The 20,366-nt window shown below is 59.3% G+C and overlaps 1 protein-coding gene across 1 annotated transcript in view; it reads right to left on the reverse strand.

Moving 5' to 3' along the window:
• The window catches only part of SZT2 (SZT2 subunit of KICSTOR complex), a 52,234-nt gene that overhangs the window by 8,825 nt on the left and 23,043 nt on the right, over positions 1 to 20,366 (reverse strand). Inside the window, 52 exon segments of the mRNA XM_080800538.1 lie at positions 221 to 420; positions 521 to 646; positions 735 to 814; positions 910 to 1,177; positions 1,380 to 1,556; positions 1,630 to 1,730; positions 1,831 to 1,961; positions 2,073 to 2,205; positions 2,293 to 2,390; positions 2,553 to 2,719; positions 3,115 to 3,248; positions 3,618 to 3,785; positions 3,865 to 4,029; positions 4,174 to 4,258; positions 4,508 to 4,672; positions 4,778 to 4,896; positions 5,533 to 5,644; positions 5,731 to 5,836; positions 5,926 to 6,028; positions 6,110 to 6,262; positions 8,014 to 8,143; positions 8,849 to 8,948; positions 9,680 to 9,881; positions 10,069 to 10,140; positions 10,273 to 10,351; positions 10,442 to 10,609; positions 10,941 to 11,126; positions 11,345 to 11,408; positions 11,495 to 11,602; positions 11,785 to 11,926; positions 12,059 to 12,352; positions 12,459 to 12,537; positions 12,686 to 12,778; positions 12,939 to 13,080; positions 13,935 to 14,181; positions 14,315 to 14,430; positions 14,728 to 14,993; positions 14,996 to 15,186; positions 15,276 to 15,399; positions 15,637 to 15,731; positions 15,904 to 16,074; positions 16,262 to 16,375; positions 16,486 to 16,600; positions 16,798 to 16,966; positions 17,228 to 17,322; positions 17,545 to 17,623; positions 18,014 to 18,229; positions 18,326 to 18,543; positions 18,760 to 18,874; positions 19,016 to 19,168; positions 19,391 to 19,533; positions 20,218 to 20,347. Of these exon segments, the coding sequence (XP_080656664.1) occupies positions 221 to 420; positions 521 to 646; positions 735 to 814; positions 910 to 1,177; positions 1,380 to 1,556; positions 1,630 to 1,730; positions 1,831 to 1,961; positions 2,073 to 2,205; positions 2,293 to 2,390; positions 2,553 to 2,719; positions 3,115 to 3,248; positions 3,618 to 3,785; positions 3,865 to 4,029; positions 4,174 to 4,258; positions 4,508 to 4,672; positions 4,778 to 4,896; positions 5,533 to 5,644; positions 5,731 to 5,836; positions 5,926 to 6,028; positions 6,110 to 6,262; positions 8,014 to 8,143; positions 8,849 to 8,948; positions 9,680 to 9,881; positions 10,069 to 10,140; positions 10,273 to 10,351; positions 10,442 to 10,609; positions 10,941 to 11,126; positions 11,345 to 11,408; positions 11,495 to 11,602; positions 11,785 to 11,926; positions 12,059 to 12,352; positions 12,459 to 12,537; positions 12,686 to 12,778; positions 12,939 to 13,080; positions 13,935 to 14,181; positions 14,315 to 14,430; positions 14,728 to 14,993; positions 14,996 to 15,186; positions 15,276 to 15,399; positions 15,637 to 15,731; positions 15,904 to 16,074; positions 16,262 to 16,375; positions 16,486 to 16,600; positions 16,798 to 16,966; positions 17,228 to 17,322; positions 17,545 to 17,623; positions 18,014 to 18,229; positions 18,326 to 18,543; positions 18,760 to 18,874; positions 19,016 to 19,168; positions 19,391 to 19,533; positions 20,218 to 20,347 (7,407 nt within the window).

The raw sequence follows: 20,366 nt of genomic DNA on the forward strand, positions 1-20,366 counted from the left end.
CAGCCATGTGCACACCTGGGCGGCTGGGAGGTTTATAGGCTGTGCCTGGGGCCCGTGGGAAGGCGACCCTGACCCTTGTGGGTATGCTTGGCCTGGGGGGAGGGACGTGCAACAAGGCCCATGGGGCTCAGAGGGAGCCGGGGCGAAGGCAGCCAGGGTGTGTGGGGCCGTGCCCGCAGCAGCAGCAGAGGGGAGGAGGGGGAGGGTAAGGGGTGCTCACCTGCGGGCCGGGGAGGGGGGCCGCAGCGGGACCAGCACGAAGCCCATGCTCTGCAGATACTGCACGTACTGCTGCAGGAAGGCCAGGCTCAGCTCCTTCAGCCACGGCTCCTCCCGGGCCCCTGGCAGGGGCGCATCTGAGGACTCGCAGCTGGTGGGGGCCTCCCGGCTCCCAGCGCTGGACTCAGGGCGATGGCGCCGCTGGGGGAGTGAAGATTAAGGCAGGCTCTAGCCTCGGTCAACCGCACCACGGGGGTGGAGGGAGGTCCCGCGGGAGAGACCCAGGAGTCTGGAGCCTCACCTGGCCCTCGGGGGGCCCAGAGGTATCGGGGGGCCCATGTAGCCAGGCAGCTGGGTCGAAGAGCAGGGCCGTTGCACAGTAATGCACCAGGCGGGACGACTGCTTCAGGGTCTCTAGCTCTGCAGCCTGGGGAGACGAGGTGGTGAGCACGGGAACGGTGGCCAGGGACGGGGTCCCAGGATGCTCAGGGAGGACACAGGCTCGAGCCACTCACACTGATGGGCATGCTGGCTGGGGCAGAACGCTGCTGCCATGTCACAAACAGGTTCTCCATCTTCATCTGGCGCTCAAGCTCTGGGGGGTACAGGCATTAGTAATGGCCCCCAGGAGCTGTCACTCCTCTCCTCCCACACTCCATAGACTGCCCCCACCTGGCCCAGGGCCCTCACCTCTGCGCTCCGCCATCTTGATCTCCAAGAACTGTTGTCCATGGTAGGTGACGGGATCAGGGGGTCTGGGCACAGGGCCGAGTGAGGAGCTGGGGCGGGCAGCTGTGATATCCCTCAGGGCCTCATCGAAAGGGAATGTGTCAAGGGGAAGGGAGCCCCCACCCCGAGAGGAGGCACTCAGCCGGCCCTGTTCGCGGCTCAGCGGGGGGCTTGCACTCCGGATGAGGGTCTCTGCTTCCATGGTTGGCAGGAGGAATGGGTTTGGCTCCTGAGAGAGATGGAGTGTCACGATGGGTTCATGGCCTTTGCCTTCAGATCCTCTCTCCCACCCCATGGCCTCCTCTCTCAGGTGCTCCCTCCCCACTATCTCTGCCCTCAGTCTGTCCCTCTCCCCTGCTTCCTGGCTGGCACTTCCCTGAACTAATCCCTTAGGAATCAGAACTAGAGGAGGGAGCCCGAGGAACAGGCACCTTTTCGTCTCGCACTGGGAAGTCCAACTGGCCACAATGATGGAAAAGCCCCAGCTTCTGGCTGAGGAGGCAGAAGATGAGGTGGGCGCGCGAGTTCTGCCACTGCACGAGGCGAACCAGTGCCCGGCCCAAGGCCGCTCCCAGGTCTGGAGCCCAGTTGTAGGTCAGCAGCTGTAGCTGGAAGTCAGGGGTCAGGGTCAGTGACCTCACTGAACTCCTTCTCCCACCCAGCCCCTGGCCCCCCATCTACCTTCTTGTCCACGACCTCCAGCAGCAAGAACCTCTGCCGGGGAGCGCTTCGCCCACAGCTCCCGTCGCCTCCTGGCTCAAAGCGCTGCACAGCTTTGGCAGCTATGGGAGGAATGCTCAGTTGAGGTCCAGACGCAGATCCCCGTGAGCCCACCCTGCTCCCCAGAACCCTGAATTCACTCCCTCTGGGCCATGCCCTCACCCTGCTGGGTTGGTCTCCTCCATTGCAAGAAGTTCCTTCCCAGAAGCAGCAGGTGCCGCTCCGTTGCTGGGCGCGGCGTTGGGCATAGCTGTCCAAGGGAGCAGGGACTGAAGATCTCTGGCTCTGAACCCCTGGAGGGAGGAATCGAGGGACAGAAAGCAGACCATCCATGCACAGCCCCATTCCCTGGCTATCACCTCCCAGGCCCAGCCGAGCTTAGCCTCCAGCAGACCCAAACTCACAAATGCTGCTCAAAGATACGGACGCTGGTATCTCCGGCCATGGAGGTGACCAGAGTTGTGAACTCAGAGAGGACAGACGGAAGGAGGAATCGGGACACCATGTGGGTGGAGCTCCTGGACACTGAGGCACAACCTGGAACCGGGGGAGAGAGGTCACGATGGGGCTGTAGGTTGGGGACCATGGGGTTGAGTACAGGGGAGGAGGGGCTGGGGGTCTCACCGATCTGAACCATAAACTCCATCCAGCGCTGAGTCACGCGAGCAAACACAGGCTGCAGGGTCCCTACCTCACCCTCTTCTAGCTGTGTGGTCCTGCGTCTGAAGACACAATGGGAGTGAGCCTCACCTCCACACGTGACGTGTGTGTGCTTACACAAACCCAACACCTACCTGTGAGTTCACCCCCCACCCAATGATGCAACACCATAACACAGAAACACACATACACAGACACAGACAGACAAACAGACACACACACACCTTTGTCTCTGGGCTCCAGAATCTGAGCCTGGTGCCCGATCAGTGCCACCCGGAGTCCGAACACTTTCGGTTTTGTGACGCCTCCGGCCCCGGGTGTCTTCTGGCCGATCCAGGACAATGTCATCGGTTGTTTTGGGGGAACCCAAGTCCCCACATTCTGTTTTACTCTGGGGGCAAGGCAGTGAATGAGGAAGTGCTGCTGGGAAGGGGGATGGTGTGGAGGATGGGGGCATTGTGAACCAGTAATGAGAGCCTGGGGGCCTTGGAGGCCTGGGGCAGGCCCAGCCTCGGGCAGCACTCGGCTTTCCCGAGCCCTGGCACCCTCACTGGTGCAAGCCTGACTTCTCCTGTGGGCACTTCATGAGAAAAGGGAAGTGAAGGCACTTGCTCAGCTGAGGGTCTCTGTGTCAGAGAGACCCTGCCCCGCTGCATACCCAAAAGGGACAGAGTTGCTTTATGTGATAGGCCATCCGGGGTAAGGTCTATGGGGGCAGTAGGGGAGCCAGGAGACAGGCAAGAAGGCGGATGCCAAATGCATCACCTCTTCCCATCCTCTCATTACCAGCATATCCCAGAAGCTACGCCGGCCAGCTTTGCTGGGGGGAGTCACGGGCTCCCCAGGGCCAGGGCCAGGGGGAAAGGTGCTAGCTCGGCCTGCAGGGCTCTTGGTTTCCAACGACCCGCTCCGGAGATTTCCTGTGACATCAGACATTACAGACTCCTGTCAGTGTGCCTATTTCAGACAGCCCAGCCCCACAACAGGTATGACAGTGACTTGCCCCTTATCCCACCTGTCAGGCAATGGTGGCATATGCATCTGAGAGCTATGTGTTTGTGTGAAGGGAGTTCCTTGGGTGGTATCCCTCTCGAATTGGGGGACCAACTGGGTGTGGACCCTTCGGCTGGCATGTTGCCTTGCTGACGCAGAGAAGATACAGGACAACTGTGTACTGAATGTGTACTTTGGAGGGAGCCTCTGCAATGCCTTCCCGGAGCCCCTCCTTTGCAAGCTCACCAGAGACCCGGTCTTGCCTGGGCCTGGCACATTCTCTGGAGCCTGTGTACCTGGAGATGCGTCCTCAGTACACAGGGAGGCTGGCAGCAGCCGCAACTCCATGACGGCGTCAGCCAGGGCCTGGCGGGCTGCTCCCCGGAGCTTCTCCTCCAGCTGCACGATGCTGATGTTCCCCTTCTCCCACACGTCCAGTCGAAGCCGTGGGGCCCCGTTCTGAGCTGGGAGAAAGAACGGGGGTGACATGAGGGGGCCTCTGGTTCCCAGAGCATTAACTCAGCACCCCTGCTACTGACCCACCTGAAGAACCATCTGGCACAGTCGGGCAGCGAGTGACCTGGGTCAGTTGCTCAAATTCCTCCTCTTGCAGTGGGTCTAGGGGCCCCGGAGAGGAGGGGGGCCAAGAGGCCAGTGAGATGGGGCTCCCCGCTTCATCCACGAAGGCTAGAGTGATGCAGGCGACCCCTGGGTAGAAATCCAGAGAAGGGCTCGGTCCGAGACCTCCAGATCTCCCTGAGCGGCCAGGCTGGGCGAGGCCCCCCCAGCCATGAGGCAGGAAGATGCTCTTGCACGCTCAGCAGCGGCATGGGGCTGCGCCCTGCAGCGTACCTTTGCCGCCGGTGCCCTGTCCGCCAGGCTTGTTATACAAGTAGATGTCCAAGTCGGGGAGGCTGCCCTGTGGTGGCAGCGGGTGCTGAGGAAGGAAGCACCAGAGAACTAAGCCCAAGCGGGCGGACAGACAGAAAGCATCAGGGGATGGTGTCCACAGTGGGGAATGGCGGACGGGCACAGCTGGGAGCGCAGGAAGACACAGGCAGACAATAAAGGTGGAGGGGGTGGGGGAGGCAGCGGTATATACAGGTCCACAGGCCAAGGTCACCTGCAGTGCCCGCAACGAACAGTTCCACAGTCGGGGGGAGTATGGAGAGGGGCCCACCCTCACCTGGAAGTGATTGCGGCTGTTGCTGTCCGTGTACTTGGGCGAGTGCAGGAAGATGAGCAGGTTCTGCCGCAGGTACCAGGCCAGGGCAGGAAGCCAGGGCCTGCAGGAGGCAGGGAGGGCCAGGTGCAGCACCTCGGAGGGGAGACTGCCAGGCGGCTGGATGAACTGCAGAGAGGGAAAGGGGTGTCAGAGCTTCGCAGAGAGGGCAGAGAGCAGACGGTCCCCACACCCAAGCCCTGGAGGGCCATCGGAGGCTGGGAGGGAGCTGACCTCCACATCAGCGGGTGTCAGCTTGCAGTTCCGAACAAGCATGACCGTGATGACATCCAGCGTGGCCTCGTCCAGGCGCCGACGCAGCACCCGTACTAGCTCGTCAGTAATCTCAGGACCTTGACACGGCCATGGCAGGAAAGTGGAGACCCTGGCAGAGGATGCAGCAACTCCCCCCAGCCTGGCCCTTGATCCCTAGACTCGAACATTCCCCCACACACTGGAGACAGCCAGCACTAGGTTCTAGTTCTGCCAAGTTCTAGTTCACTGTTTAACTGTGGACAGGTGAGTGTCACCTCTCAAAGCCTCAGTGTCCTCATCTCTAAGGTGGGAGTAATAATAACATCTACCTCGTACGTAACAACCTTAACCCAAGACCCGTACATGTTAAAGCAACTGTAAACATGGACAGCAACATCCAGTTGCCTGCTGGATACCTCACGCTCACCATCTCCCAAACCGAACCCATGACCTTCAACCCAAACTCACCCTTGATCTCCAGCCAGTGGAGCTACCAAGCACCCAGTCATGCAGGCTAGACACCCGGTGTCAGCTTTCATGGCTCCTCTTCCCCAAGCTGCATTTCAATCAGCTAGAGGACCTACCCTCTAAACATCTGTCTGTCCCACCCAGCTCCTGCTTGAGGGAAACCCAGAGCACAGCATGAGCTAGAGTAGGAAGGTGCCAAGAGAAGTCTCGGGAGGATTCTGGAACCTCCTCTGGTCACTCCCCAGGCCCCTCCGAGCAGTGCTTACCTGCCTGTCCTACACCATGCACCAGAAGCTGGATATGCCTGTCCACCTGGCCCACAGGACGAGCAGCATCAGAACTGCGGCTAGAAGCCATGTCCAGGGGAGAACGAGGGCCCTACAGGGAAACTCGGGTAAGGGCCTGGATCCAGTGGGCAAAGTATGAGGGGAGCACAAGGGCCTCGGGGTGGGGGTGATACGTGCCGAGGCTTCCTCAGAGTAGATGGGCTCCTGGCTTCGGGACAGAGCTAGGGAGGGGGGCAGCGCATCGCCTTCCCATGGCCGGTCGCTGCAAGACGTCTCCAGGAGCCTGGGAGAGAGTGAAACAGACTTTGCACATAGCTCTTTGGCTACCATCCTCGATCCCTGCTCTACCCTCTCTTCCCAGGGCCCATGTACCGCAGGTAGTACACAGCCTTCGTTGCTCGTTCCTGATAGACAAACATATTCTTCCGGTTCACCACAGAGAAGGCATTGAGCACGGAGCGCAGGGCCTGGATGGCTGTGGGAGTAATGGGGGCTCAGGACAGCCCCTTCTCCAGATTCCCTCCCCCTCCACTTGCCTCTCATGCCCGTCACACACCCCGAGAGACTCCCATGCTGGGCCCCATTTTCAGGCGCGAATGGACTCGAATCACAGTTCCCCACACAACGTCACAGGAGAAATGGCCGGGGACAAACTGCATTGTGGCGGCTAGGTACCCTCGGGGTGCACAGCTCTCATCAGCAGCGTAATCTGGAGAGAAGGGAGACAGCGGATGAGAGGCGGGACACGGCCCTCTGCCTTTGCTACTTCTCACTTATGAACTGGCCTACTTGTCCTTACTACCCGGGACTCCTTGGCCCTATCACCCTGCAGGGGGAAGACGGTCATTTCAGGTAACAAGGCAGGACCATACTCTTCGGAAACCAGGTCACAGCACAAAGGCTCTCAGGCAGTTGTGGAGAAGGAGCTAAGAAATGTCCGGTAAGGCAGAGCATGAGAAAATCCTGAAGATAATGACAAGACACTCCGGCTGCGTACTAATATACATAACGCACACCCCATCTGCGTACTCACAGGGAGGGGCAATGAGAACCCCGTCGGGATCAAGAGGATAGGAGAGCTGATACACACCTGCAGAGTCAGGGCAAACGCTGCGCTCTGGAGGACAGCTGACCCAAAAGGACTCACAGGGCAGCAGGGCAGAATGCAAGAGCCCAAGGGCACAGTCCAGAGCCTGGTCTGACCCTTTCCAACTTCCCAGGTTGAAGAGGAGCCCCCCAACATGGCAGAGGCAGCCAGCTGGTTTCCCAGAGAAGCTGCTGCCAGATGTGAGCCGTGTACAGAGCACACAGGAGATTGTCTGGAATAGAATGCTCGTTGCCGAAGGCTCCAGCAAAATCACGTGGAGAGACTATAATGAGGAAGGGTTGTCTCCAGGCTCCGACCGGCCTTCCGTTACACGCTGCTAAAGGCATTGGCAAAAAGGTGTGTGGCCGTCCTATCTCATGCTCAATGTGCAGAAGACGCCACCAGACCCTGGGAAGTCCGCTAATTAGGGGAATGGTGCTTTGATAGGGAGCACGTCTCAGGATGTGCTGAGACGTGATGTCCGGGATTGGTAGGAATGTTCACCTACAGACTTGCTGAGACTATTTAAAAACAAGAAGTGCTCTGATTTTCCTTTTCAACCAGACAGGAGAACTGCAAAGGAATGACATAATTTGGCTTTCCCCTCTGAGCTGGGCTGAGGGGTCATCAGGAGTCAAAGAAGAGAGTGGAAGTGTCAAGACTTCAATTAGCATCTCGAGTAGAATATGGGGCTTCCTCATCACGACCAGAAATCTCAGGAAGCCCAGAGGGGTCCTGTGCCTGCCTATCAGGAGGGACAGCTGATCGGAAGGCAGATCCTCCTACCAGGCCTTAGGCTCCTCCCCTCTGACCTTCTCCCACCTGTGACCTGGCCTACTCGCCTACCTCCCACCCCCACACCGTTCCTTGGCCCTATTACCCAAAAGGGAAAGATGGTCATTTTGAAAAGGAAGGTGGGGCGAGGCAGAGGCACGGCCTTAGGAAGACAGGTCACATCCGGTGCCCCTTCCACGGTCCCTTTTCTCCTGTGTTCTTTAACCCTTCCTTGCCTCCTGGCTCCTTCCCTGTGGAACACAGATGTGCTGAGTCTGCCTTGTTGTCAAATTCCTTCCTTGTGTGCTTGCCACACTACATAAATGAGTGGTTCTTCTCTGCTCCACCTGTGTAAGATCCTCTCACTTCTGTCTCCTCTGGCTCCTAGTCCCACTTCTCTGCCAAAACTACTTTCACTAACGACACACAGGAACTCTCAATCAATGGCCAAACCCAGTGACCCTTTTCTGTCCTATCCTCCCTGCTCTCCTGGCACCGGTGACCAAGTCACGGTGACTCTGCCCTGGTCTTCTCACCCAAGCACGGACACAGGAAGGGCGGCAGCAGCCTGGGAGGGAGGCTCCTGGGTGGGGTCTCACCATCACTGGGCAGTGGTGCCCGCTGACGGGAGTGGAAGGGGGTCTCGCTGCGCCACAGATCTTCTTCGCTCTCGGCCACCAGAAGAGAGTTACACACGTGACTGTCATGGAGGTCCTGCAGAAGCAGCCGCTGGGAGGAGGAGCTGGGTATCAGGGAACTGAAATATTTCTCAAAGAATTTGTGGCAGTGGTCAGGGGTGATCAAAGGCCAGAGAAGATGCCCGTTATCACAGGCGGTCAGCGATCAAGAGAGCATCAGTAATCACTGGGGGGTCAGAGATGCGTCCTACAGTCACCGGGCTCAAGGATCCGAACCCCGGGTTAGGAACACTCGATCCTCCTCTTTACCAGAATCTGTTCTCCACCCTTCAGGTCTCAGCTTAAAAAGATCAATTCTTTCCCTGACACTTCAGAAGGTCAGACACCGTCATATGCTCTCATCAGTTTCTACTTTTCCTCTGTATGATTTTTCACAATTGTAATGGAAACAATTTGTGTAATTTAGTTGTTCAATGTCTATCTCCCTCACTCGACACAAGCTCCAGAGTCAGGGTTTCCTGTCTTATTCACTATTGAATCCCTAACACCAGCGCAAGGCCACAAGATGGAACAGCTCACAGTCAGGGTCTGGAAGAGTAACCCACGTTACTGGGAGTGGGTGGGGGAGTGTTCCCCAGTTTGTAGTGCCCAGGGAGTAAGAGTACCCCAGTAACCAGGTGTCAAAGAAAATGTCCGTGATGGATCAACAGCCTCTGAAGGTCAAGTTCCTAGAAATTCCTTCCTCATCTGAGCAGTGTCCCATGCTTAGAGAGCCCTGCTCCCTGCTGTCCCTTACCTGGTTGACTTCCCTGCAGATCTCCCCAACTCGCCTCACCAGGAGCTGCTGTAGGTGGCGACACTCGGTGCCTGGCCCCCCATCCTCCCGAATCAGGCTCCTGGAGGGGAGGGATGGAATGGACGCAGTTGGTGGGGGTGGGGTTTGGCAGCTGGGGCCAAGAGAAGCCATGAGAAGGGAATAGGACTGGACCAAGGGAAGCAAACATGGGGGAAACTGGGAAAAGCAGAATTCTCCATAGCAGTTACAGAAGCACAAGCTCTAGGCTTGCTTTACCAGCTTCCACGTGGGCAGGACATGTAAGCTTCCTTCTTCTCCATTCTCAGACCTTGAGCAGAATGGTGGTCTTACCTTCTCAAACCCAGACCACCCCGTGATGGGAGCCATCTTTAACCAGGAGCCTTGCTGTGAGTCCTGGCTCTGCCCTTTCCTGTGACCTTGGGCAAGTATTTAACTTAACTGTGCTTGAGTTTCTTCCCCCGGTCACAAAAGGAGCTGGTTCAGGCGGAACGCTCCAAACAGTGTCTGCCATGTACTAAGTGCTTGTTAAATATCACCTATTAGTCCCACATCAACTTCTGAAGCTGCACTGAATCGGAAAAGCTCTTAACGCGAGGCTAGGAGCCCAAAATCCCACCAGCTCTGAACTTCACTAGGAAGCAAAGAGTGACCTGCTTTGCTACAGGCTGTGGGAAGTGGTCAGGACCCTCCAGCCCCAGAACACAGTCAGACCCCGACCCAAACCCTCAGTCCCATGTCTTACTTTGGGATGCCCTGGCGAGGAGTGTTGTGGGACCAGGGAAAAGCGGCACAGTGCAGGCCCCTACTTACTGTGCGTGGGCGTACACTTCTACACGATCCTGTAGCACCCGAACGATGAGCCAGAAGTCAGGCAGGCAGGGCCCAGGGAGGCCTGAGAGCGAAGGCTGTGGAGGTGTTGGCCCCGGTGGGGTCCGCAACATGAAGGGAGCCTTCTCCCCCAGGGTCTCATTGGGGCCCTCGCTGTCTGAGCCACTGCTGCCACCATCGTAACCTGTGTCAAATGAGCTGAGGTTCAGCCCCAACCTTTGGCTTATCTGATTCTCCAAGGGTGTCAGGCTTGATGGGCCCAGCCCCTTCATGTCAGTCCCTTCTGATGGCCCCTGCCCAGTCCTTCTGCCGCACAGCCCAGTGTCTGCCTCCCATTAGCTTAGAGTCCTCCCGGAACTGTCCCGGCTTACCCAGGTGGTCAGAGTCCACACTGCCCTGACTGGACATAAGGCTCAGCCCCCGGCTGGGCCCAGGCTGGCTCCCTGGGAAGAGAAGGGGAAGGTCTGGAACCTCTACTGAACTTGCTTAGGACCTCCCGAGGATAGAAGCACGGCCAGGGTTCTGTAAGTCCCTGGTCCTAGCCCCCAGACTTTGTTGCCCAAGTCCTCTCTTACCTCCCTGTGGCAGGCTGAGGAGGGGGGTGCCCTCGGAACCCTCTGGGGAGCCAGGGGCTTGGGGGCTGGCTGTCAGGGCCTGAGGGGCAGGAAGTCAGAGCTGAATACAGGCCCCACACACCTACCTCCACCCCCCCTCCATTCCCAGGTCATCCCAGGAAAGGCTCACCTCCCCTTCGATGCCTTCGGCCCTGTCCTCATGGCTGTGCCAAGCCCAGGCTGCTGAAGGGGGCTCCCCCTGGGACCCACCTGGCTGTTGGCCAACTGCCACAAAGAAGAAGCCACTGTCAGGATCCTCAAGAAGAACATGGCCAGGGAGGTGAAGGCGGCGGAATTCCTGGGGAGCAGGAGCCAAGGCCACAGTTAAGGCAGAAGCAGCCCTCCCTGTTCACAGCACCCCACACTTCCTCATCAGACCCTCACAACTACCTGGTATGCAAAGAGTCAGGAAGTTGCCTAAACTTCAACAGGCCTAGTGGCAAGGAAAGGGGCTGGGTCTCTTCCTGCTGAGTTGGACTGCCAGCCATGGGGCAGGGGACAATGCGGTGAGGAGGCTGTTTGGAGGGGAACGCTATGGACTGAAACCAGGAGAGGCCCTTCTACTTCCGTATCTGGAGTCTGGAGAATGGGCCCCAGAACCATCAGCGGGTGTTCTGAGGGCAGCGTACCTCCTTGAATTGTGTGAGGGAACGTTCTGGCCCAAACACAAAACTCAGTGGCAGGGTTTGGCGAAGGCAGGTGGAGCGTCCAGGAGAGCTGTGGATATGGGCAGCTGCACGGTGCAGGGCAGGGCTCTGAGGGATGCCCCCTCTTCGCAGGGCCCCCACCATCTCATCCTCCAGCAACCAGTGGATCTATAGTCAGAGAACAATCCAGGAAGTGGCCAAGGGCACCTCCTTGCCACCTGGGGCATCACCTCACTTGCAGACTAGAAGACACCTTGCCTCACAGATTAGGGAGGCCTTACTTTGATCCCAGAATAAAGGGGCGCCTCACCTTCCTCATATGCTGGCAAGGGTATCAGTTAGTGCTGAGGGGCTGTCACTTAGCCTGGGGGAGGGAAGGCCCTCACCTCACTCATGGTGGTCTCAATAGCCAGTCTGTGGGGTGTGGCCAAATTGGACAGTCCTGGGTGCCTAAGTGGAAGAAAGGGTTAGATGCTGGCTTCCAGAGAACAAAACTGACATACGTGAGGAACCCTGAGAGGCGGAAGGAGAAGTACCTGTCTTCTTCTGGGGGTGGCAGAGGGGGCCCCAGGCCATCATCCGACCTTAAAGATGATGGCTGCCCTGGGGATCGTGGGAATGAAGCACTGCTTTCAGACGTGGACCTGAACAGGGTAGGAGCGAAGGTCAACCATCAGCAGCTACTTTCTTCCTAGGCCTCCTCAGCACTCCTTTCTCGGAATCCTTAAGGGATCCTGAGTCCCCAAGTGCCTTTAGATTCCTTTAATGGGCCCCCACCCCAGCAAGGCCCAGGCCTCCCCTCTCCCCACCAAACTTGTTGCCACACCGGTGGTGCTGAGGGTCCGAGGTCGGGGGAAGCTCCACTTCCAGAGGCAAGGTCAGCACGAAGACGTCCAGGGTAACACTGAGGTCCCTCAGGGGCACTCGGCCTCCAACGGGGGGGCCCTCCAGGCTGGAAAGCACCTGGCCTGGGAGAGGGGGAACGTCAGGGGTTGCTGGAGCCCGGGGATAAGCACAGACTTCAAGTCCCCATGCTAATGAGTTACATCCATAGGCCCCGATCGGTAGGCGTGGCCTGCCCCCAGGTACCCCGCACTCACCCAGGCAGGTGGGTAGGCTACACACGGGTACTGAGCTGTGCTGCCCACGCAGCCGCACTGAGCACGTGAGGTGCAAGAAGAGAGGCGGCAGGTCGCGCACCAGGCTCTCCGGCCCCGTCGGTGAGTCGCCCCCCAGGATGCTGAAGGAGTCTTCATCAGGGTTCATGGTGTCAGCATCAGACAGTGAGGCGGAGTCGAGCCCTGCTGGCCCCAGCTCTGGCTCACGGCTCTCGCGGTATTCCACCTCGAGCTCTGGGTCACTCTCAGTGACCACACAGCAGGCTGCCGTGTCTCCTAGACAGGGGTGCATGTCGTGTGCTTACTGGGACAGGCTGATAGCAGAGGGCCCCAAATCCCAGCTTGAAGCAGCCTTACCGTCTCTCCCCACTTGCCCACACACCTTCTTCTCCTATGAGCTCAGCCTCTGAGAACTCCAGGTCACTGACTTTTCTGTCCACTGTGTCCCGAGGGCCCTCATCCTGAGCAAAAGAAAGAGACAGCTTTAGCCAAGGCCGGACAAGAGCCACACTGGGGCCTCAGGGAGCCAAGAGTCAAGAGGATCCGGGTGGGTGGGTATGTGGGGTTGTGGCTCAAGGGTCTGAGGGAAGAAGGGAGGAAGCCACTGACCTCTCTCCGGCTGGATGGAGGGCAGTAGAAGAAGTAGTGTGGATTGGAGGGCACCGTGCGGAAGTGGAGACTGCTGATCTCCAGGAACTTCTCCTGTTTGGGGTTAGAAGGAGGCTACTATGGCAGCCCGCCCTCAGCAGAACACTCCCCCCAGCATAGAGCAGACACCTACACAGGCTGTCCCAGGACAGCCCACCAAGGCCGAGGGCAGGTGGGACTCCACCCTCCTCTTCCCCCATCCACCTGCACCCACCTGGATGAGGCCATGAAGGGCGTCATGCGCCTCTCCTCTGAGCTGGCAGACGTCTGTCAGAGAGATCTCCAGGCTGGGGTCCGGGTGGCCAGGGACACGGCTGCTCTGAAACTCAGGCTCGCTGAGGTCCTCAGTCTCTATGCTGAGTGGTCAGGGTGGGAGTGAGGGGAGTTGAGGCGTTAAGAGTCATCAAGTCCCAGAGGAGGCTGTGTCCCTACTGGGAGTGGCTCACACAGTCTTTGGCTCTAGCAAGGGTGCTTAGTACAATGGCACGGCAAATGGGAGAGGCAACCACCACCCCACCCCTTTTGGCTCGGACCCCCACGTTTCTTAACGGTTGGACATTTCTGTGACACAGAGGTATGAGTAAGGAGGACTCCCAGTTTTCTGACTAGGGTGGAGGGTGACCTCTTTCACTGGGGAAGAACACAGGTGGAGAAGCAAGGTTTGGTGGGATGAAAACGCACGGATATGGGGGCACGGAGGGTAGAGGCTCTAGAGCTCCAGACAGGGAACTGGGCTGGAGTTTGGACCTGGGTGTCATCAGGACCCTCTTCCCTCTGCTTCTTCTCCTTCCCTGATGCTAACACACCGTGGAGGCCAGACACACAGCTGTCTGCTTGCTTGCCTTTCTCCCTCCCTTCATCAGGGACCTGCTGGGCCCTCAGGTGAGCTAGGGACCCAGCAGAGAGCAACACACTCTGAAACCCACGGAGTGGTTGCAGGGATTACTACTATTGCACGAGTGTCCTCAGAACAAGATTCCCCTTTCACTGATGGCAGCTGGCAACTCTCCACCCCTCACCCAGCTGCACACTCTGTGCCGGAACAGGAGAGACAGAGAGGAGATGGAAATATGGGAGCAAGAAGCCAGTGACAAAGCAACTGCCTCCCTGATGTGGGGGCATGACCTCGCGCAGCCCAACCCTCGGCTCGGAAAGTCTGTTTACGGGGATCTGGTGCAGCCCTGATGCGTCCCTCTGGGACCACCCTAACCTGGACTCAGAAGCCAGGATAGCTCGTTCCCGAGGCTCCGGGCCCTCCTCGATGCTGCTGCTGAAGGGCCCAGGGCTGAGAGGCCCAGGGCTTGGGGGTGCCTGAGGCAAACCCCGAGTGTGGCCGCACAGTGCAAGCAGGAAAGGGGTGATGTCTACTTCCTGCAGCAGCTCCTCACAGGCATCAACCGCGATCAGCAAGTCCTGCGAGGAGACACTCTGTGCTTGCTGCAAACTCCCGAACAGCCCTGAGGAAGAGGAGGAAGGGGAAGGCGCCATGAGGGTCAAGCCCTGGAAACAGCCCCTCCAGCCCCCATGCCTGGAATCCCGCAAAGCCCCCCATCTCCTTCCTGACGCTCCCTCACGTGGCCTCCTGCTCACCACGGACGTAGCACCGCTGTGCGTGCTCCTGCAGCAAGGCACAATGGTTGGCTGCCTCCTTGAACCTGGGCTCCATCCAGGCTGAGGACGAGGAGGGTTGGTCAAGGAATGGTGTCCTAGGAATGGGAGGGAGGAGCTAGCTTGGTCAACTCTCCTGAGGGGTATCTCACACTCCCCAACCACCCATGCTCCCGTGGACTGCCCATACATCTCTACTGAAAATATTCATGGCCCAGCAAGTTCAAGTGATTTGCTGAAGGAAGCTAAGCCAGGAGCTGGCAAGACACGGACTGAGTTCCTGCCACTGATCATCGATCGGACTGTCAGTCCATCCGCCTGAGCGTGGTGGTCATGAGCCTTGGCTGGGGGCCGTGGTGGGAAGCAGAACCTAGATCAGCACTGAGGGTATTCACCGGAAGATGAGGTCTCGGGGTGCTTGAGGGGGCTGCAGGCCAACCATCTGCTCCCTCAGTGCTTCCAGCGCGCAGCTATAGACATAAACAGGACACCGGGTTCGGGGAGCATCTGCACTCTCTGTCTGCGGGGCCTGACGCCCAGCATAAGCTTGTAAGTCCCGACGGCACGGTGGGCTGAGGTCTTCTGGGTTCCGGGCAGCATCTGTGGGAAGAGGTGTCACGTGATGCCCAAGCCTTCTATTTCTTCCCGTTTCTGCTCCTGCTTAACTGACTCAGAGCCGGCAGCCTTACCACTGGCTGGGGTGACACTGAGTGTGGGGACCTGGGCCTTTGCAGCCCTCGCCCCAGGTCCTCCCAGATCTTTCAGGCTGGCGGCCCCGCTCCAATCCCCAAACTTCGGCTTTGTCTCCTCTTGAGAGGGTCCCTCCAGGTCATAGGCAGCCAGGTGCTGGACGTCTGAAGAGGAAAAGAGAGACAGAGGTCAGCAGCCCGGCTGGCCTGGTGAGGGAGTCTAGGGGTCAGTGATGAAGGTGAGGGGGCAGTACCTGAGAAGGTCGCGGGGAGGAAAGTCAGAAACACATGCTGGGGAGTCACAAGCCTTGCATAGCAGCGCCACTGAGGGGGCTGAGCAGAGATAAGAGGCTTGAGTGTCTCAGGAGGACCTCCACCCTGTAAGAGAAAAACAACCTCAGAGCGATCTGCAGGGCCACCCAAGCTCAGCTCCCTTCCCCCACCCTGGAGGGCAGCCCTAGGTAGAGCTGTGAGATCCAGGACAAAAGGCAGGGATGGCATCCTGTCTCTAGCAGGAGGCACTTAGCATCCCTGGTGACAGACAGCTGGGGCATGGATCCATGCTAACAGAAGCTCAGTGGGAAAACAGGCCCAAGGAAACAAAGTGGTGCTGACCAGGGGAGGAGGAGCTGTGTCTCCAGTGGCCTGGGTGCTGCTGACTGCTCCATCCTTTAGGATCCCGTGGCCCCCCGCCGGTGGCTCCACCGGACCTATGATGAGGGTAGAGGTGGGTGGGCAAGGGTAGGGCCGGCAGAGAGGCAGGGCTCTGAGGGGACGAGACAGGGAGGCCAAAAGCGAGACAGAACCCTGCCATGCTGCCGAGAGATGGGGAGAAAGGGGCTGGGCCAGAGGGTGCTGTCTAAGAAAGAGGCAGAAGCTCACCTGGACTGTGGCAGGCCCGTCGCAGCACCTCACTCAAGAAGGTGGCCTGCTCAGCGGCGGTAAGCGGGATCTCCCGGTCACTCAGCTCCTGCCCCAGGCAGCTGTGCAGCAGGCACAGCACTGTGTCGTTGGCGGGACAGGGCCCCTCGGCGAGAGGGACGCCCTCTGGCTCTGCCCGACACACACTCCGCTCAGCACCGAGGGCCTCCTGCTCCCCGGCACCCTGGCTCCGCCCTGGCCGTGGTGGCCCTCGTGTGGCCTCCCAGCCACCTCCTGCCCCAGCGCTCTTCTGTTCTCTCGGCTTGCTCACTCCCACGCCCACGGGCCCCGTGGGTCTGTAAGGAGGAAGCTCACCTACCTCTGGAAAGCAGAAGGAAGAACATCTGCAGCTGCTGACACTGGGGCAACAACCCCATTAGGTCAAAATGGAAAGGGATCTCGTGGACACAGGTATCTCCTCCCTGGTCCAATGCTAGGAGGGAGGAAGGGAAGACAAGAGCCTTGATGAGACCCAGATGCCCCAGCTATGGTTCCCCCCACCCAACTCTCCTGATCCATCCCGGGGGCCCCTTCCCCACTGACCAGCAGAGACCCTCGGCTCTGGGGGCAGGGGACTCCACTCCTTGCTCTGGCACAGCTGTATCAGGTATTCAAAGCTCAGCATGGAGCCTATGCAGGCAGCATCCCGAGGGTGGAGCTGGGGCACAAAGAGCAGAGGTCAGGGGTCAGCCTGCCCTCGGCCAGAGTACTCGGATGGCCAGCTCTGCAGGAAGCCCGCATAGTCAGAGACGGGCAGAGCACAGAGACTCAGAGGGCCCAGGAAGCGCACGGGCTGCTCTGGAGGGGACGGCGCCGCCCCCGGTAAGGTTGGGGGGTCCTTCAGAGGCCACTCACAGCTCGAGGGATCTCGGAGTACGTCAGATCCCGGAGGTGCTTCCAGCTCTCGGGGCCCGGTGCCACCCGCCCATACTGAGGCTCCACCCACACCTCGGTGACCAGGTTGAGCTCAGAATCTCCTTCCAGGGCCTCCACCTCCACATCGTTGTCATCATCTGTCGAGAAGCTAAAGGAGGAGGAACCCTGAGCCTGGCGGAGAGGAGAGTCCAATCCACAGGCGAGTGGCAGGGGGTCAGTTCACGGAGGGTGCACAGGACGGATGGAACTCCCACGGGGCCTTTCCGGACCAGCATCTGACTGATGAAGCAACTGCAAACAGCATCCCCTACCCCAACTCTCCAACAGCCCAGGAACAGCACTTTGGGCGCCACAGCGACAAGGGGGAACGTGGAGAGAGGCGGCTCCCAGAGAGGACTCAGGGACTCACCTGTCTTTGGTGGAGGCAGAGTGCGGGGGGAAGAGGATGTACTGGACGACACAGGTGTGCTTCTCTTCGCTGGCAGCCTGCCCCAGGGGCTCATTCTGCGGGCACAACGGCAGATCTTGGGCAAACCTCAGCCAGGCCAGTTCGGGCCCTCAGACCCTAGCCCCCAGCACACTGTCCTGCGACTGGCCTCAGGCTTTGGGTCCTCTGGCCACAGGGTCCCCATGAGGTCGTTTACAGCAATCCCAACCCAGCTGAGAGGCAAGCGTCCCTCTGATGATGGGCCCTGGTGGGGAGGTGTCATGAGGGACGGCAGGTACCTGAATTGGAAGCTCCAGGACCATGTTGATGATTCCTTCCCCACTGCAAGCGAAGTGGAAGCCTTCGGAGAGTCGGACTCTGAAACCCCATAAAGGTGGGGGTGGGGACGGGATGAGATGGAGGAGAGACACTGAGTCCATGCTCCTGCCCCACATGCCACTTATGTGGCCACTTCCAGCAGCTGTCCTGGCAGACTTGTCTGCTGGCAGCCGTAATCAGACTATTGGGGCCTCAGGTGCAGCAAGCTATAGCTGCACAGGCCAAAGTAAGCCGGCTGTGGTAGGTAGGGGGTTGGCAGAGAGGGCAGTGGCAGGCGCTACTCTGCACTCAGTACTGTGCATAAGAGTGGGGGCGGCGGGGCCCAGAGAGGGGCAGGGTCTGACTTAGGCTTTCTGCCAGGGCCAAAGCCAGAGTCTACACTCACTCTCTCCCCTCCCTGAACTGCCTGGCCTGGCCCAGATGACATACTCAGTGAGGATGGACAGGAGCTGTGCAATGGCACTGAGTGGCAGTGCAGGTGCCAGGCCCGATGGGACACTCCAGAGCCACCGCTGATGGTATAGGTAGCGAGACAGCGACGCTAGGCTAGAAGAGGCTGAGCGGCCCGACACCAACGGCAGTGGTCCCGGTGGCTCCAGTGTCAGTAAGAAGGGCGCCCGGTAGTCCAGGGGTAGCTTCTCATACCTGGGCAACAGAGGCAACCCCTCGATCACCACTCAGACCCAGCTGAGCCCCAGCCTTCCCACGGGACCCGGCCTGGGCCCCAGACTCTACACCAACCTGATGAGTAGCTTGTCCAGGGGCTTATGCAGGACCACAAGGCATGGCCGGTCAGACAGCGCCTGCTGCGGGCCCAGCATGGGGGGGGACTTGGAGGGAGAACTGCCCCCACCAATGCCCCCCAGCCCTTTCCGTTTGACCTTGGGTGTTGGCTCCTTGCTTTGCACGCGGTGGGGGAAACGCAACCGCAGGATCTCTTCCCGCAAACCCGACACAATCTGGGGGATAAAGGTGATCAGATCTCCCTAACTCCATCCTTTCTAGGTCCAGAAGAAGGGGCCCCCAGACAAGGTGAGAGAACCCTCTATTCCAAGCATTCCTTGGTCTGGGGGCTCCTCTCTCCACTGGCCCTGGCCCTGTATGGTGGGGGAGAAAAAGAGCCAGTCCATCCTCCAGGGCTCCTGGGTCTGGGAGTCACTCAGGGCACAGCTCACCTTGTGTCGGGCCTGGGCCGGCGTGCCGATGGGAAAACCCAGGCGAAGGACCATGCACGGGGCTTTGGAAATGATGCGGACCATGTAGAAGGAGGAAGGGGGCTGGTCGGGGGCACTAGGGAGAAACGGGGGATCAGTGAGCAGCTCTACGTGGGGAGCAGTGGGTGGAGAAGAAGGAATGGTGAGGTCTGGGCTTAGGGGAAGAGATGCAGGATGTGGGGGACAGGGAGGAGCGGGGGCTCACTGTTCTGTATACCTGGAGAGCAGCTTCACGTAGGAGTAGCCCTCGACCAGCACGAAGCTGCTCCAGTCCCGAAGCAGGGAGGTCAGGGAGGAGTGCGAGATCCTGCACTGCACGGTGCTGTAGCGCCCATTGCTGCCGGGGGTATGCAAGTGCTTGGGGATGGGTCTGGAAGAGTGGGGTGGGCTGAGGTGAGGCCTCACGGTCCCAAGCGTGGGGGCCAAACACAGACTGTTATTGCTCTCTGCCAGGTCCTGTCTGAGGATGTGGGTGTGGGTAACTGGGAAAGACTGGGGAAGCGTCATCGTCTTCCCTTGGCTGAGGGGGGTGAGGGCTTGTCTGCTGTCCCCCCACCACCTCCCAGGCCCCCAGCCCGTAGCGGGTACCCACGTGTCGTGCTCCAGGATGAGCACCAGCCGATGCATGTGCAGCCAGCGCTGCCAGGAGTTGGCATCCATGGACAGCACCGGCTTCCAGTAGGCCGCAAACTGGGCGTGGGAGGAGTCGGACCCACTATGCTGAAGTGAGAGCACCTGGGGACAGGAAGGACGGCCCTGTAGGAGCCTTCATGGAGAAACACGGCACAAGCGCCAATCGGCAAACAGGACCATGGGGTCCAGGGGTCAGAGAGGAGCTCACAGCCCAGCCTGGGACGGGAGCCTAGGACAAAGGCCAGATTGGGAGGAGCCCAGAGACAGACTGGGCGGCCCTTGAAGCTGCATCCAGGCGAAGGATAGAGCTTACCATGTCTCCATCACTGCCTGGGGAAAGCAGCTGAGTGACGGCAGGAACTCAGGGTGAACAGGCCATGTGCCAGCATGGGCCAAGGGTGAAGTCAGCACGGTACAAAGGAAGCTATGGTCTTCTGGAAGTGCATAGCTCATGGCAGTGGGCACAGGTAAAGATGCCGGGGGGAGGGGGCAGAACACGCCATGTGGAGAAGGGGTGAAGGGGCTCCTGGGCACCTCTGCATTCTCTAAGTCTTTATCCCTGACACCCGTGATCTGCTGAGGACAGCCTCTCTACAGATCCTTCTCTGTCAGCAACTTGGAAGGAGGGAGGAGAACTGCTCTCAAGGCTAAAGCTAAGGAATTCTGGCTTAGGTGCCTCAGACTTGAGAGGGAAGGGAAAAGGGGGCGGCTCTGGGCTCCAGAAGCTGTGCCACTCCGAGCCTGGGTGGGCGTGGAGTGGGGCTGACAAGCCTCAGAGTCACTCACCGGGGTGGTGGAGCCGGGCGGGATATAGAAGAGCGGCACTCCGCTCTTGGTGCTGTCAGGAAGCGTGAAGTGTTCCGGAACCGAAGAGAAGGACTGAAGGTGGGCTAGCATCTGGTCCGTCTGGTTAATGCTGCAGAGCAAGGGCCAAC

The sequence above is a fragment of the Martes martes genome (assembly GCF_963455335.1).
Source record: "Martes martes genome assembly, chromosome: 4".
NCBI lineage: Eukaryota > Metazoa > Chordata > Mammalia > Carnivora > Mustelidae > Martes > Martes martes.